The sequence below is a fragment of the Lathamus discolor genome, chromosome 2, assembly GCF_037157495.1.
Source record: "Lathamus discolor isolate bLatDis1 chromosome 2, bLatDis1.hap1, whole genome shotgun sequence".
In the NCBI taxonomy this organism is placed as follows: Eukaryota; Metazoa; Chordata; class Aves; order Psittaciformes; family Psittacidae; genus Lathamus; species Lathamus discolor.
Genome location: NC_088885.1, coordinates 31,193,465 through 31,211,849, shown reverse-complemented (window position 1 = coordinate 31,211,849; position 18,385 = coordinate 31,193,465). Strand labels below are relative to the sequence as shown.

The window sequence follows — 18,385 nt, the reverse complement described above, 5'->3', positions numbered from 1 at the left end:
ATATGAAGTGCAGTTTAATCTGCCATACCTCTGTATGAAAAGGGGAGGGGGGAATTAAAGGTGAAAATGATCCAGACTTTTAATTGAATACAGTGAAACAGAGTTCATTATAGAATAAGCAAAAGTGGGGAATAAACAGATTAATATGATGTCCTGTTTTGTTGAAATATGTATGATTTTGAGGTGCCAATGCAGGTCCCTATCTTTATAAAGTTAGACTTAAAACTAGATATCATCCATGTCACTTTTGGGTAGAATTTACTGGTCATTTCTTTTGATTAATGTCTTATTATTACATTTTATAGGGTTCTTGGACAACTTTGTGTCCACTCTGCCAAAGTATAGGGGAATTTGGCACTGTACACTATAGTCTGCTTCTTGCCTACTCTGCATACCAAAGTTCTACTGCTTGCAATCAGGACTTTTATGGAAAACTGTTTTACAATTAAATCACACAAATGTCTGATTTCTTCAGAAATGCTTGATGTTTTATTAAAAATCAGTATCTAAAAACCAAGGAAAACTTCTGGACTTTGTTCTTCATCTTTCACTGAAAAAGTCAACATCTTCAGTGGAATATTTTGCTGTTAATTTGAAGAGAAGAAAAAACTCCCCACCACCTATTTTCCTCCTTATCCCTTATCCAAACTAATAAAGAAAGGAGAATGCAACATACCTGTATTTCAGGGTTTCACTCCTGGAATGGTTTTCATTTGTTTGTTATTAATTTCTCATTTGATGTGGAGGAGGGAAGAGTTTGATGCTTTCACTTCTGCTTAATGGTCTGCAAATTATCAGTTCTATGGAAGACATGAATCAGAAGGTGCTGGCCAATGTAATCAATCATTTTCCAAAGAAAACAGCAGACAAAAGACCACACCTTAATGTAATAGGGTTCTAACTTAATTTTTAAGTTTATGCCATGCTTTCAAAAGCTAAATTTGATGTCCAGATATTTTTGTTGGAGAAGCATATTTTTCCTCCAAGCTTAGCAGGATCCATTTGACACTGGAATGACGAAGCAGCTGAATGCCAACTTAATTTTTTTTTTACCTTGTGGGCAGTTTTCCTCTGAAACTGTTGGCAACACCTTTTTGTAGGAAAAATAGTTACATATTTGTAAGAACACAGATAAAAAGTCCTCCTGTCTGCTTAGAAATGCAGAATAGTGCTATTAAATTATGATGTTCTTTTTGTAATTAATGAAGAAGAAAAATTAAAGAAAATTATTGTTGCAGGCACTTTTGAAAATAGATTGCCAGGGATTAGTGGCACGTCTTACCCAGGACACGATCATTTTGACTTCAGCTGTCAAGCTTGGCAAATACTGGCATGAGCTTGCGGAGAAGTTATCCCGACTCACAAAGCATCAAATTGAGGCTTATGAAGTACCCCACCAAGGGAAAAATGGGGCAGTAGCTCTGGAGGTAAGGTTCAGATGTAATGGTGTGTGTACACTTTCTCCTCTGAACAAACACAGCCAGAGATCTTTCTCCTTCTTTGCTTTGTGCACTTCTTTCTTTTTGCAGTTGGCCTCTTCATTTAATTAAATTTTAAATTTAAGTTTGCAGTTTGGCCTCCTTATTTAACTTTTTTTTATCTCCTCATTTAAGTCCTTCAATATGAGGAATTCTTTCCAACTTTTGCTTGCAATTGTCTAGATATTCCTTTGCAGCCAGTTGTTCAGTGTTATTGTGCCAAATAAATTGGCTGTGGAGATCCTGGTCTCTCTCTTGAGCTTCAGCTTTTTATTCCCACACCAAGGGTCCCATTCAGTCCCTTCTTACTGTCCTGTTCACTTGTTAATCTCACTCCACTGTTGTAATTTCAGACTCAATGAGGAAGTCCATACATTCCTTTCAGGAGCTGCTTCAAATCACCCTTAGCACAGTTTTTGCTCTTTCCACTGAAAGGAAGCTTCTCTCCACCATTAACACTTTTCTGTGCCTGTGTCATATTTGTGATCATTTAGCTTGAATAGTATGACAAAAGGTTGGAATCTCTGACATTAATTCCACTTCTGTCCTATTATATAAACAGGGCAAATCCATGTTTTAATTTCATAGTTTGTCAGGTAGGTCATGCTATTTATTCTTCTTTGTACAGCATCCTGCTTATACAAAAAGTATGAGTTCTAAATAGAAGTCAGGTTGTCCTCATAGATCTCTAGTGCCATCTGAGGTGCCCAGAGGTACTCATGGCATCCATGCAATGTCAGATACATCACAAGATAGGGTGAGTCCTTGTCCATGTCTCTGAGCTGAGGCCCAGCCTGTGCTCCTGATGCAGGTTCCCTGGGTAACCAAGTTTCTTCCTGCATTTCTCTAACACCAAAACATCCAATAGATCCACTGTTTCCCATGGAGTTATGTGCCAATAACTTCTAGGTCCCAGACTGGGCATTATCCTAATATCCTCTTATAGAAGAGTTGTTGAACGATGCCCCTGACCTGCCTCTAATGCTTACATTGAGGCTCAACTCTCCCTCTGCCTGTACCATCATTCCCTGATCATTGCAGGTAATACACATGATCCAGCCTGAATTCCTTCTCTTTCGCCTCTCCATTCTGAAGAAATCACTATTTCCCATTCACATTTTCACAATAATCAAGATAATTTTGTGCATCTTCCTCTGATCTTACTTTCCTTTCAGCTATTTTGTCTATTTATTTATTTATTTTACTTATTCTGGGTATATTGCTTGTGCCTGGCTGCACCTTCCTCCTTACTTTTTTTTTTTTCCTCAGAAAACTTCAGGTCTACCAATTCCTAGTTTGTTACTCTCTTTTACTGAAAAAAAACACCATGTTTTTGCACTCAAATCCAACATAAAGTGAATGCTTCTCTTTCCATTTTGTTGACTTGTTCTGTTTTTTTTTTATTTATTATTTTTAACTGTTATGCAGTGACTTGTCTAACTTCCTAGAATTTTGTTGTACTTACTAAGCTTTCTGTGCTTGTCTGACAAAACTCCAGCTTTCTACAGAAGGAATTATAGACCTGAATGATGTGTGACTCTACTGGTCTCCATGGTATTTGGAAATGTTTTCTTCTTTGCTAAGAGACAGTGAAACTAAAACGATCTTAAAACTCTTTTTCTGGTGCCATACCTTTTTATTTTTTTATATATATATATGACTGTATATATATAAAAATCTATTAAAAATATGTATCTTTACTTTGTTTTAAATGGGTGTCTACTTCTGTGAAGCCCATCTTCTGCCTCATGAACCCTATTAATTTATTTTTAAGACTACTTTGTATTATTTTAATGATAAAACACCTACAAAATACTCTGCCTTTCAATAACAGTGTCTGCTGCCAGAATACAGAATAGTTGAATTTATCATAAAACCCAGAGTAATACAGTATGTTCCATTTTTTAAGAGAACATTCAACAAGCAATGAAAGATCAGAATTTTGCTTTATTATGTCATTTCTCAAGGCTTAGGGTGTGCTCATGGGAAATTTATTGGTTTCCTGTGAGCTTTGTAGTAGTGTTTGCCCACATAGGTGTGAGTTCCAACCACATCAGGTTTCTGACACTGGTATCTCATGTGAATGCTCAGCATCTTCACTATCCTTTGAATCTAACCTTAAATTTCAGGACTTTATACTGAATTTCAGTGCTTTCTTCAGACCTCTGAACTTCTCAGTGCCCTGGTTAATTGAACTTCTACATACAGAAAGCAATATAGTTTACAAAGCTTTGTGCATGTTGTTCAGCAGGGATTCAAAATGAATGTAGCTAATGCAGTGTAAATTTCTATCTTTGTGGAGATGCCCCCAGCATTGTTACAAAGTTAGCCTTAGCCTCACTAATCTCAAGATAATTGCTGATCATCACTTTTACTTAACAGGTGTAAAAGAACCCTGATTAAAACAATCTTTTGCCAGCCTGGAATTTTCTAATAGAAAAGCTTTACCAGTAATAGTAGTTGATGGTGTGAAAACAGGAAACCCAGCACAGACTGGGGTGTAATAAGTTCATTTCATTAATTATTGTGGATTATCTGAAAGCACTAATTAATTACCCATCAAGGACTGTTTAATATCAAGAGGATTGATACACAGGATTTGGAGAAGGCTGAGGTTCTGAATGACTTCTTTGCCTCGGTCTTCACTGGCAAAGGCTCTGACTGCACCACCCAGGTCTTAGAAGGCAGATGCAGGGACTGCGAGAATGAAGACCTTGGGCCCACTGTAGGAGAGGATCTGGTTCGAGACCATCTTAAAAATCTGAACGTGCACAAGTCCGTGGGACCTGATGGAATCCATCCGCGGGTCCTGAAGGAGCTGGCGAATGAAGTTGCTAAGCCACTGGCCATCGTATTTGAAAAATCATGGCAGTCAGGTGAAGTTCCCGACGACTGGAAAAAGGGAAATATAACCCCCATTTTCAAGAAGGGGAAAATGGAAGACCCGGGGAATTACAGACTAATATAAGTCTCACCTCTGTGCCTGGTAAAATCTTGGAGCACATTCTCCTGGACAACATGCTAAGGCACATGAAAAACAACAAGGTGCTTGGTGACAGCCAGCATGGCTTCACTAAGGGGAAATCCTGCCTGACCAATTTGGTGGCCTTCTATGATGGGGCTACAGAATTGATGGACAAGGGTAAAGCAGTTGACGTCATCTACCTGGACTTGTGCAAAGCGTTTGACACTGTCCCACACGACATCCTTCCCTCTAAATTGGATAGATATCAATTTGATGGATGGACCACTCAGGGGATAAAGAACTGGCTGGACGGCCGCACACAAAGAGTTGTGGTCAATGGCTCGATGTCTGGCTGGAGACTGGTAACAAGTGGTGTCCCTCAGGGATCGGTGTTGGGACCGGTCTTGTTCAACATCTTTGTCAGTGACATGGGCAGTGGGATTGAGTGCGCCCTCAGCAAGTTTGCCGATGACACCAAGCTGTGCGGTCTGGTTGATATGCTGGAGGGAAGGGATGCCATCCAGAGGGACCTTGATGTGCTTGTGAGGTGGGCTGATGCCAACCTTATGAAGTTCAACCACGACAAGTGCAAGGTCCTACACCTGGGTTGGAGCAATCAGAGGCACAGCTACAGACTGGGCAAAGAAGAGATTCAGAGCGGCCCTGCAGAGAAGGACTTGGGGGTGCTGGTCGATGAGAAAATTAACATGAGTCGGCAGTGTGCGCTTGCAGCCCAGAAAGCTAACCGTATCCTGGGCTGCATCAAAAGGAGTGTGACCAACAGGTCGAAGGAGGTGATCCTGCCCCTCTACTCTGCTCTTGTGAGACCTCACTTGGAGTATTGTGTGCAGTTCTGGTGTCCTCAACATAAAAAGGACATGGGACTGCTGGAACAAGTCCAGAGGAGGGCCACGAGGATGATCAGGGGACTGGGGCACCTCCTATATGAAGACAGGCTGAGGAAGTTGGGGCTTTTCAGCCTGGAGAAGAGAAGGCTGCGTGGGGAGCTCATAGCATCCTTCCAGTACCTGAAGGGGGCCTATAGGGATGCTGGGGAGGGACTCTTTGTCAGGGACTGTAGTGACAGGATAAGGGGTAATGGGTTAAAACTTAAACAGGGGAAGTTCAAATTGTATATAAGGAGGAAATTCTTTCCTGTTAGGGTGGTGAGACACTGGAATCGGTTGCCCAGGGAGGTTGTGAGTGCTCCACCCCTGTCAGTGTTCAAGGCCAGGTTGGATGAAGCCTTGTGTTGGATGGTTTAGTGAGAGGTGTCCCTGTCCATGGCAGGGGGGTTGGAACTAGATGATCTTGAAGTCCTTTCCAACCCTAACTAGTCTATGATTCTATGATTCTATGATTGGTTGGAAAATGTTTCTGCTTTTAATTTTTTTTTTATATCTTATGCGATCATAGTGGCAACTTGAGGTGCATACAATTGGTGCCTAGTTTTTTAAGTGCTTTTCATCAGTAAATTCCAAATCACTTTATAGAGGATGTAGGTATCATTATTACCTTGTCTCTAAATTGGAGAGACATCAATTTGATAGGTGGACCACTCAGTGGATAAAGAACTGTCTGGATGGCCACACACAAAGAGTTGTGGTCAATGGCTCAATGTCTGGCTGGAGACCAGTAACGAGTGGTGTCCCTCAGGAATCAGTGTTGGGAGCAGTCTTATTAAAAATTTTTGTCAATGACATGGACAGTGGGATTGAGTGCGCCCTCAGCAGGTTTGCTGATGATACCAAGCTGTGTGGTTCAGTTGATACGCTGGAGGGAAGGAATGCCATCCAGAGGGACCTTCACATGCTTGTAAGGTGGGTTGATGCCAACCTTATGAAGTTCAACCATGCCAAGTGCAAGGTTCTACACCTGGGTTGGAGCAATCCCAGGCACAGCTACAGGTTGGGCAGAGAAGAGATTCAGAGCAGCCCTGCAGAGAAGGGCTTGGGGATGTTGGTCGATGAGAAAATGAACATGAGCCGGCTTCAGTGTGTGCTCACAGCCCAGAAAGCCAACCATATCATGGGCTGCACCAAAAGGAGCATGACCAGCAGGTCAAAGACGGTGATCCTGCCCCTCTACTCTGCTCTTGTGAGACTTCACCTGGAGTATTCTGTGCAGTTCTGGTGTCCTCAACATAAAAAGGACATGGAACTGTTGGAACAAGTCCACAGGAGGGCCAAAAGGATGATGAGGGGACTGGAGCACCTCCCATATGAAGACAGGCTGAGAAAGTTGGGGCTGTTCAACCTGGAGAAGAGAAGGCTGCGTGGAGACCTCATAGCAGCCTTCCAGTATCTGAAGGGGGCCTATAGTGATGCTAGAGAGGGACTCTTCATTAGGGACTGTAGTGATAGGGCAACGGGTAATGGGTTAAAACTTTAACAGGGGAAGTTTAGATTGGATATAAGGAGGAAGTTCTTTACTGTGAGGGCGGTGAGGCACTGGAATGGGTTTCCCAGGGAAGTTGTGAATGCTCCATCCCTGCCGGTGTTAAACGCCAGGTTGGACAGAGCCTTGGATGACATGGTTTAGTGTGAGGTGTCCCTACCATGGCAGGGGGGTTGGAACTAGACGATCTTAAGGTCCTTTCCAACCCTAACTATTCTATGGTTTCATGATTCTACCTACTCATTAGAGGCAGTGGGAGCAGAGGGAAAACTCATGCACACACCTGAGATGGGACATGCCCAGGATGCTGTAGTGATTTAATATTTTGCCTGAAAATCTTTGAAATAATTCAGGAAGGTCAATGCAATTCAGTTCACCCAATGCGTACGAATATGTGGATGTGGAGAAGGACCTTAGAAACCTTGTTTGTATTGTTAGCTCAGTGTGGTGAATATGTAGATTATTGCTGAGATAATCATGCCTCACTAATGATCAGTTCCCCTTTTTTATAATAATTCTTTTTTAAGAAAAGAAAAAAAAATCAGTTGTGACAGAGTAGAAGAAACCTGCATTTGTATTTTACACATATTTTGGCCAATTGTCCAACTACAATGTCAGACTGACCTTTAGCATAACGCAAAGCAACAGCGTATTTTCATATTTGCTTGTCTTTCACATTGTAGTAAAGACAGCACACTGTACTCCGATTGTTCAGATGTCTTGGCCTAGCAGGAATATAAGGAAAGCAAGCAGGAGACAGAGAAAAAGCATAGCAAACAGCAGAATATGAGGAAATCCCAGCTTCTCTTGTTTGGCTGACTTGGTTATCAAACTAAAAATAAGACCACAGAAACTTTCTAGTCTCAGCATAAATGCAACCAGGGTGAGCTGTTTTAGTTCATTAGAATATGCTGTAATATATAGCATTTACAGTAGTACATTAAAAACTTATTTTTCAAAATAGATTGCTTAATAAAAGGAAAGAACTCATCACTCTCCTTCTTCCCACCTATCACTTTTCTTTCCTCCTTTTGTAACCTTATGGTTACAACTTAATCTAGATTTGCTTAAAATGAGAGCTAGACACCATTCATTTTTGGTAAATGATAATACGCTTTCCTCCTGTAGACCTAAATGAGAAACTTCACTGAAAGCACTTTTTGATGGCTTAAACTGAAGGAAGAACCTAGATGAATCAGACTGTGAGACATGCTAATGAGGATATGAGTTTTATGGGTTTTTCCATTTGGAGATAGGAGAGAAAGGCAGCAGAAGCTGAGGGAGATGTTTACAGAAACTATTGCAGAATTAATCTTAGGGTATGTTGCGAGTTCTTAGCCCAAATGTGGAGAAAATCTCAGAACTATGAGCAAAGAAATCTTCCTGCTACTCAGTTCCACAAAGGTTGAGGTAAATAAAGCTTATATCAAGGAAGCAGAGCTTTATGGTTTTTATTATTTGTAAACTAATAGGATAATATTGAGGAAATAACCAATTTCCTCCTGAATTATCCTTCAGAACCATGAAAACTGATTTTCCGTTAAAAAAGGAATAAGATGTTAAAAATATATGGACTTCCTGATCACTTCTGTGTGTATATATACAAATAAATGTGCACATATCCATCCATATGCTTTTATTACAATGCATAAGTGTGTTTGTGTTAAAAAAGCAAATGCCAGAGCCTTCTAGGACAGTTTTTGTGGCTTTTTGTATGTGTCATCCCTGCAATTCCTAACTTGATTGCTGTCTGCAAAACCTTTATTGCCAGTGATGAGTGGGAAACAAGAAAGTGGATAGCCCAAGTTAAATTTGGAAAAGCAGCATCTGGGAAAACAATCTTTTTGTTTGTAAACTGAGCAGACCATGAACACCAGCACTTTGAAAGATCTAAGTCCTGCTTGGTATTTGAATCATGCTGTCATAATTAATGTCACTAGATCAACAACGAATTACACTTGCTAAGGATCTCCTCCATATTTGTTTAGCATAAAATATACTGTAGTTTGCAATAAGGAGGACTGGTAGCCTACCTTTTAATTTCCTTTGTTACTTGCAGGACTCTTTCTAAATTGAATGTCCTGATTTTAAATGATTAATTATAAAAGCTTTTGGCTCTCCTGCTTCTATGTGCCACGTGATGGCATTCCCTGACACTGAGGTCAGACTGACAGGCCTTTAGTTTTCTGGATCCTCCTTTTGACCATTTTTGTAGATGGGTGTCACATTTGCTAACCTACAGTCAACTGGGACCTCCCAGTTAGCCAGGGCTGCTGACAAATGATGGGAAGTGGCTCAGTGAGTCCTTGGGCCAGCTGCTTCAGTACCCTTAGGTAGATCCTATCTAGCCCCACAGACCTGTGTGTGTCCAAGTGCTGTAGCAGGTCGCTAATAATTTCCTCTCAGATTATGGGGGCTTCATTCACCTCCCCATCCCTGTCTTCCATCTCAGGGAGCTGGGTATCCCAAGAACAACTGGTCTTACTACTAAAGACTGAGACAAAGATAAGTACCTCATCCTTTTCCTCATCTTTTGTCACTATGTTACCTCCAACATCCAATAAAGTATGGAGGTTCTCCTTAGCTCTACATTTCTTGACAATGTATTTCTAAAACATTTTTTTATTGTCTTTTATGTTAGTAGCCAGATAAAGCTCTAGTTGGGCTTTGGCCCAGCTTCCAGCTGCTGTTACTGGAAAACCTTTTTGTAAAGGCAAGAAACAAGTTTAAAAGTTCCAGGTTAAGTAGAGGGACAGTAGGATGCTGATTAGTGAGACAAAAGGAGGCATTAACCACCAAAAGCACAGCCAGACTCCAAAAGGGAAACCTGCTGTTGGCTATGCATTGCAAAAATGACCTAGGGGTTTTCTTTCTATTGCTGTTCTTTGAGTTATACTTTCAGACAGGGATATATTTTGGATTGGTGATAATCATCTGAATGAAGAATTTCTCTTTCTTTACCCCTCTAAGGATTTGAGAATTTAATAGAAATGAAGTATATAAGGTTACTGGAGTTTATATATCACCATGTCTTTTATGATAAAGCATTTCAGTGTGGCTAGGGGTCAAACACCTATTTTCTTTTTTCTTTTCTATGATTTTTCTACCATTGGAAAGATTTAGCTGCCTTTTTTTTTTTCTTAATAATTCAATTTCTGCAACTAAACCTCTTCATTTTTTTCCTTTTTATTTTCAGATGATGTGGAAACCTGCATATGACTTCCTCTACACGTGGGCTGCCCATTATGGAGACAGTTACAGGGATGTCTTACAAGACCTGCAATCAGCCTTGGATAAAATGAAAAGCCCAGTAACAAAACGTTGGCGAGAGTTAACTGGAATGCTGATTCTTGTGAACTGCATGGAGGTGCTAAGGGCAAGTGCTTTCTCCAAAACGGAAGAAGAATAATAGACTACCAAGATATGTTTTGGGAAACTGTACTGCTGATACCTGTGTTTCAGTGATGCTTGCAGAGCACAACAGGATGCAGTTTGCTTTACCTGAGCTGATGTTGGATCAAGCCCCACAGTTCTTGAGTACAGTTCACCAAATCTTGCTGCTGAGTAAATAAGAAAAGAGGAGGGGATTAAACTAGTGAGGTCAACAAAAATGACATGAATTCTACAGGGTAGTTTCTACAAGGTGCTATTTCTGATTTCACTGACTTCTATGCGGAGATAACTTTCAAACACAGAACTATGCATGGATGAGTTCAGCCTATGGGGCCTAGGTTTACATCATTTTCAGTGAAGTATTAAAATCTAAACATCTAATACATTATTTTAGTTAGTGCCCAAACCCCTCGACTCTATGTCAATGGGTGCAGGTCAGCCTGGAAAAAACTTTAGGATTCTTTTTCACTCAACTGGGAGAGAATCAACCTCATCTCTCACAAAACAGGGATTCAACAATTATTTGCACCTGGAAATATCTGCTCAGTCCTCCCAAAACATCTTTTTTTGAAGACTAGAAGAGAGACAATTTGGTGGTCGAAGGTGATTTGATTTGTTTGGTTTGTTGATGTAACTCAAGAGGTTTGTGTCTTTTTATTTATCAATTTATTTATTTTAATTCCAGCAAATCTGTCTCGATTTGGCTGAGTAGAAATTCAGGAAGTGGAGTTCCTCAGGGGTCGGTGCTGGGACCGGTGCTGTTTAATATTTTCATCAATGACCTGGATGAGGGAACTGAGTGCACCCTCAGCAAGTTTGCTGATGACACAAAACTGGGAGGAGTGGCTGACACACCAGAGGACTGTGCTGCCATTCAGCGAGACCTGGACAGGCTGGAGAGTTGGGCGGGGAGAAACTTGATGAAATTTAACAAGGGCAAGTGTAGAGTCTTGCATCTGGGGAAGAACAACCCCATGTACCAGTACAGGTTGGGGGTTGACCTGCTGGAAAGTAGCGAAGGGGAAAGGGACCTGGGGGTCCTGGTGGATAGGAGGATGACCATGAGCCAGCAATGTGCTCTTGTGGCCAAGAAGGCAAATGGCATCTTAGGGTGCACTAGAAAGGGTGTGGTTAGTAGGTCAAGAGAGGTTCTCCTCCCCCTCTACTCAGCCTTGGTGAGGCCGCATCTGGAATATTGCGTCCAGTTCTGGGCCCCTCTGTTCAAGAAGGACAGGGAATTGCTTGAAGGAGTCCAGCGCAGAGCCACAAAGATGATTAAGGGAGTGGAACATCTCCCTTATGAGGAGAGGCTGAGGGAGCTGGGTCTCTTTAGCTTGGAGAAGAGGAGACTGAGGGGTGACCTCATCAATGTTTACAAATATGTAAAGGGTAGGTGTCAGGATGATGGAGCTAGGCTTTTTTCAGTGATATCCAGTGATAGGACAAGGGGCAATGGGTGTAAACTGGAACATAGGAAGTTCCACGTTAACATCAGGAAGAACTTCTTTACTGTAAGAGTGACAGAGCACTGGAACAGGCTGCCTAGGGGGGTTGTGGAGTCTCCTACACTGGAGATATTCAAGGCCCGCCTGGACAAGTTCCTGTGTGATGTACTGTAGGTTACCCTGCTCTTGCAGGGGGGTTGGACTAGATGATCTTTTCAGGTCCCTTCCAACCCTTGGGATTCTGTGATTCTGTGAAGTCTTCTTGGTGTACACTGCCCATCCCTCTCATCATTTGCTTAATCCTACTCATATTACTAGATAGATAAATAGGGAAGAGTGGTTTTGTATGTATAAGGGCTGTAGACAGTTCATACCTGTTTCTGTTTACCATTTTCTTGTACCTTATTGTATGAATAATATGGATGATGGCTATTATTTTCTCAAAAATAGTTTATTTATGCAGCAATTAATTAGTCATATATTCTAAAAAGAACACTGCTTAGATGCTATCAATAAAAATCTTTCAATTATTGAATATAGCTTATTGTAAATACAGAAAGTACAGGTTGAATAATAGCTTCAGGCTAACCAAATTTATTTATGTTTTTTAACATATTAAATGTATTTTTAGTTAAGTGGTAGATCTAAGAGGTTAAAGCTATTTTGAGCACCTTTGATTAACATTGGTTGAGGAACATAGAATCATAGAATCATAGACTAGTTAGGGTTGGAAAGGACTTCAAGATCATCTAGTTCCAACCCCCCTGCCATGGACAGGGACACCTCTCACTAAACCATCCAACACAAGGCTTCATCCAACCTGGCCTTGAACACTGACAGGGGTGGAGCACTCACAACCTCCCTGGGCAACCGATTCCAGTGTCTCACCACCCTAACAGGAAAGAATTTCCTCCTTATATACAATTTGAACTTCCCCTGTTTAAGTTTTAACCCATTACCCCTTATCCTGTCACTACAGTCCCTGACAAAGAGTCCCTCCCCAGCATCCCTATAGGCCCCCTTCAGGTACTGGAAGGATGCTATGAGCTCCCCACGCAGCCTTCTCTTCTCCAGGCTGAAAAGCCCCAACTTCCTCAGCCTGTCTTCATATAGGAGGTGCCCCAGTCCCCTGATCATCCTCGTGGCCCTCCTCTGGACTTGTTCCAGCAGTCCCATGTCCTTTTTATGTTGAGGACACCAGAACTGCACACAATACTCCAAGTGAGGTCTCACAAGAGCAGAGTAGAGGGGCAGGATCACCTCCTTCGACCTGTTGGTCACACTCCTTTTGATGCAGCCCAGGATACGGTTAGCTTTCTGGGCTGCAAGCGCACACTGCCGACTCATGTTAATTTTCTCATCGACCAGCACCCCCAAGTCCTTCTCTGCAGGGCCGCTCTGAATCTCTTCTTTGCCCAGTCTGTAGCTGTGCCTCTGATTGCTCCAACCCAGGTGTAGGACCTTGCACTTGTCGTGGTTGAACTTCATAAGGTTGGCATCAGCCCACCTCACAAGCACATCAAGGTCCCTCTGGATGGCATCCCTTCCCTCCAGCATATCAACCAGACCGCACAGCTTGGTGTCATCGGCAAACTTGCTGAGGGCGCACTCAATCCCACTGCCCATGTCACTGACAAAGATGTTGAACAAGACCGGTCCCAACACCGATCCCTGAGGGACACCACTTGTTACCAGTCTCCAGCCAGACATCGAGCCATTGACCACAACTCTTTGTGTGCGGCCGTCCAGCCAGTTCTTTATCCCCTGAGTGGTCCATCCATCAAATTGATATCTATCCAATTTAGAGGGAAGGATGTCGTGTGGGACAGTGTCAAACGCTTTGCACAAGTCCAGGTAGATGACGTCAACTGCTTTACCCTTGTCCATCAATTCTGTAGCCCCATCATAGAAGGCCACCAAATTGGTCAGGCAGGATTTCCCCTTAGTGAAGCCATGCTGGCTGTCACCAAGCACCTTGTTGTTTTTCATGTGCCTTAGCATGTTGTCCAGGAGAATGTGCTCCAAGATTTTACCAGGCACAGAGGTGAGACTTATATTAGTCTGTAATTCCCCGGGTCTTCCATTTTCCCCTTCTTGAAAATGGGGGTTATATTTCCCTTTTTCCAGTCGTCGGGAACTTCACCTGACTGCCATGATTTTTCAAATACGATGGCCAGTGGCTTAGCAACTTCATTCGCCAGCTCCTTCAGGACCCGCGGATGGATTCCATGAGGTCCCACGGACTTGTGCACGTTCAGATTTTTAAGATGGTCTCGAACCAGATCCTCTCCCACAGTGGGCCCAAGGTCTTCATTCTCGCAGTCCCTGCATCTGCCTTCTAAGACCTGGGTGGTGCAGTCAGAGCCTTTGCCAGTGAAGACCGAGGCAAAGAAGTCATTCAGAACCTCAGCCTTCTCCAAATCCTGTGTAGCCAGTTCTCCGAGAGCTTCCTCAGGGGGCCTATTTTGTCCCTAGTCTGTTTTTTGTTTGCTACATACCTGTAGAATCCCTTCCTATTATCCTTAACATCCCTGGCTAGGTTTAATTCTAACTAACTGGGCCTTAGCCTTCCTAACCTGGTCCCTAGCTTCCTGGACAACATCCCTGTACTCTACCCAGGCCGCCTGTCCTTGCTTCCATTTTTTATAAGTCTTTTTTTACCTTTGAATTTTCCTCTGCAGCTCCTTATCCATCCAAGGAGGTCTCCTGTCCCTCCTGCCGCACTTCCTTCTAGTTGGGATGCAGCACTCCTGAGCTTGCAGCAGGTGATCCTTGAATATAAACCAACAGTCTTGGGCCCCCCTGCCCTCCAGGGCTATATCCCATGGAACCTTACTAAGCAGGCTCCTGAAGAGGCCAAAGTCTGCTCTTTTGAAGTCCAGGGCAGTGAGCTTGCTACACGCTCTTCTCACTCTCCTGGGGATCTCAAATTCAATCATCTCGTGATCGCTGCATCCAAGGCTGCCCTGGAGTATCACATTCTCAACAAGCCCTTCCCTGTTGGTGAGCACAAGGTCAAGCGTGGCTTCTCTCCTTGTCGGCTCCTCTATTACTTGCAAAAGGAAGTTGTCTTCCACACAATCGAGGAACCTCCTGGATTGCTTGTGCCGTGCAGTGCCACCGTTCCAACAGATGTCAGGGTGGTTGAAATCCCCCATGAGAACAAGGGCCTGTGAGCGTGAGGCTTTTCCTATCTGTCTGTAGAGTGCTTCATCCGCAGGTTCTCCTTGATCAGGCGGCCTGTAACAGATCCCCACGGTAATGTCTCCCACGGCTGTTTTCCCTTTAACCCTGACCCACAAACTCTCTGTAAACTGCTCACCTGCCCCCAGACAGAGTTCCATACTCTCCAGCCTATCCCTAACATAAAGGGCAACTCCCCCTCCCCACCTGCCAGGCCTGTCCTTTCTGAAGAGCCTGTAACCTTCCATTCCAACACTCCAGTCATAGGAGCCATCCCACCATGTTTCTGTGATGCCTATTATATCATACCCCCGTAGATGTGTACACATCTCTAATTCCTCTTGTTTGTTCCCCATGCTACAGGCGTTTGTATAGAGGCATCTGAGACGAGCTCCAATTGAAGCCGGCTCATTGGCTGGAGCAGCTGGAATATATCTACATTGTTCCGAGCATTTATTATAGGTGCTGGCAACTGACTGGGTGTGTTGGGATGGAATGATGCCCCCCTCCCCCAACACATCTAGTTTAAAGCCTCCTTGACCAGTCTGGCTAGCCTCCTACCAAAACTGTTCTTCCCCTTCTTTACCAGAGCAGCTCCACCAGCCCCCAGTAGATCTGGCCTACTAACTTCAGTCTTATGTTCAAGACACCCAAACCCCTGACTATGACACCACCCTTTTAACCATTTATTGACCTGGCCAATCCTCCTAGCTTTTTCTTGGTCCTCCCCTGTGTCCTGGAGAATTGACAAAAAGACTATCTGAGCACCGGAGCCCCTAACCACCTCTCCCAGGGCTCTGTAGTCTTTCTTTATGGTCCCAGTCTACTACTACCTATATCCCTAGCACCCACATGGATCACCAGGAGCAGGTAATAGTCCGTGGAACGTACCAGAGCAGGGAGCCTCTCTGTAACATCCCTGATCCGTGCCCCTGGTAGGCAGCACACCTCCCTTGAGACGGGGTCAGGCCGACAGACGAGTGCTTCCATCCCTTTCAAAGTAGAGTCCCCTATTACTACGACCCGCCGCTTTTTCTTTGTAGCGCCAGTAGAGATCTTAACCAGTGCATAATCCATCTGTTTGTGGTGCATCAGCAAATACTCATGACAACCAGCTGAAATTAAAATTGGCATTCTGACATCACTTAAAGTTGACAAGACAAAGACAAATTCTTTCAGGAGTACCACAGAATAGTAGCATTTCAGTCCAGAACATGTGCTTCCACCGTTATCTCAGTTGATCTCTACTAAGATGGGAGGTTTTGTGATTCTAAAACAAAACAGTAAACTTCAACATTTCTCTTCCTCTCCCCTTTCCTCAAACCTGCTTTCTTTACTTCTTTCACTAAGCCTTCCCAAAGCATACATAACTCAGGAAGGAGGCTGAGGAAAGAGCATTTGCTCCAGCAACAGAGGGTCACTCATCAGAAGACCCTATAGTATGAGGGAATGACTCTATTAGTTTGTGTGCAAGTTACCCTGGGACTTGCTCCTGATTTGCAACAGAATATTTGGTTTTGCTGATCAAGGACTTGGGGATGTTGGTTGATGAGAAAATTAACACAAGCCAGGAGTGTGTGCTCGCAGCCCAGAAAGCCAACTGTGTGCTGGGCTGCATCAAAAAGAGCATGACCAGCTGGTCGAAGGAGATGATCCTGCCCCTCAACTCTGCTCTCGTGAGACCTCATTTGGAGTATTCTGTGCAGTTCTGGTGTCCTCAACATAAGAAGGACATGGGACTGCTGGAACAAGTCCAGAGAAGGGCCATGAGGATGATCAGGGGACTGGAGAACCTCCCATATGAAGACAGGCTGAGAAAGTTGGGGCTTGTCAGCTTGGAGAAGAGAAGGCTGCGTGGAGACCTCATAGCAGCCTTCCAGTATCTGAAGGGGGCCTATAGGGATGCTGAGGAGGGACTCTTCATTAGGGACTGTAGTGATAGGGCAACGGGTAATGGGTTAAAACTTTAACAGGGGAAGTTTAGATTGGATATAAGGAGAAAGCTCTTTACTGTGAGGGCGGTGAGGCACTGGAATGGGTTTCCCAGGGAAGTTGTGAATGCTCCATCCCTGCCGGTGTTAAACGCCAGGTTGGACAGAGCCTTGGATGACATGGTTTAATGTGATGTGTCCCTGCCCATGGCAGGGGGGTTGGAACTAGGTGATCTTAAGGTCATTTCCAGCTCTAACTATTCTATGATTCTATGATTCTATAATGAAACTATTACGATATGATCCATCATTTCAAAGACTAAAGTCAAAACTCTGAGAACTATGGAAATCATTATACTAATTTCCAATTTTTCCAGTCAGAAATATTTCTCTAAAGGCACCTAAAAGCTTAATATAATTTAATAATAATAATTAAAATATCATATTAAAAAAACCCCTAACTTCATTACCTTTCTGTGGTTTTGGGGGGCTTTTTGTTTGTGTGTGTGTGTGTGTGTGTGACTTCTGAGAATTCCATCCATAAGCACCATTAACGTAGAGTTAGGTTTCTAAAATTAAGTTTCTATTTTTGTCCAGATGTACGATCCTCTCTTGTGTGTTTAATTTTATTAAAGGTGCCTGTTATTATAACGATTAGTTATAATAAAACGCTTAACGAAGTGGGTACCCTGGTGACAGAGGATATAAAGAAGGCAGAGGTGCTGAATGCCTTCTTTGCCTCTGTCTTTACTCCTGCAGACTCTCCCCGAGGGCCCCGGATTTCTATAGCCCCAGAAGGAGTCAGGACAAAGGAGGAGTTTGCTTTGGTAGATGAGGATTGGGTTAGGGATCAGCTATGCAATCTGGACATCTGTAAATCGATGGGTCCGGATGGAATGCACCCACGGGTGCTGAGGGAGCTGGCGGAGGTCATTGCTAGGCCACTTTCCATCATCTTTGGTAAGTCGTGGGAAACGGGCGAGGTGCCTGAGGATTGGCGGATGGCAAAGGTCACACCAATCTATAAGAAGGGCAAGAAGGAGGACCCGGGTAATTATAGACCGGTCAGCCTTACCTCCATCCCTGGAAAGGTGATGGAACAACTTATTCTTGACTCCATCACTAGGCATATCAAGGATGAGGGGGTCATTAAGAACAGCCAACATGGTTTTATGAGGGGGAAGTCATGTATGACCAACCTTATAGCCTTCTATGAGGAAGTGACTAGGTGGAGGGATGATGGTAGAGCGGTAGATGTAGTTTTTCTTGATTTCAGTAAGGCATTTGATACTGTCTCCCACAGCATCCTCATAGATAAGCTAAGGAAGTGTGGGCTTGACGATCAAGTAGTGAGGTGGATCGAGAACTGGTTGAAAGGAAGAAGGCAGAGAGTTGTGGTCAATGGCGCAGAATCTAGCTGGAGGTCTGTGACTAGTGGAGTTCCTCAGGGGTCGGTGCTGGGACCGGTGCTGTTTAATATTTTCATCAATGACCTGGATGAGGGAACTGAGTGCACCCTTAGCAAGTTTGCTGATGACACAAAACTGGGAGGAGTGGCTGACACACCAGAGGACTGTGCTGCCATTCAGCGAG

The 18,385-nt window shown here is 43.4% G+C and overlaps 1 protein-coding gene across 1 annotated transcript in view; it reads left to right on the top strand.

The window, feature by feature from the left end:
* The window catches only part of MACC1 (MET transcriptional regulator MACC1), a 46,005-nt gene extending 35,756 nt beyond the window's left edge, over positions 1 to 10,249 (top strand). Inside the window, exons 4-5 of the mRNA XM_065669221.1 lie at positions 1,239 to 1,427; positions 10,037 to 10,249. Coding sequence (XP_065525293.1) covers positions 1,239 to 1,427; positions 10,037 to 10,249 — 402 coding nt within the window. The remainder of the gene's footprint in view (positions 1 to 1,238; positions 1,428 to 10,036) is intronic.
* The last annotated feature ends 8,136 nt before the right edge of the window (positions 10,250 to 18,385 follow it).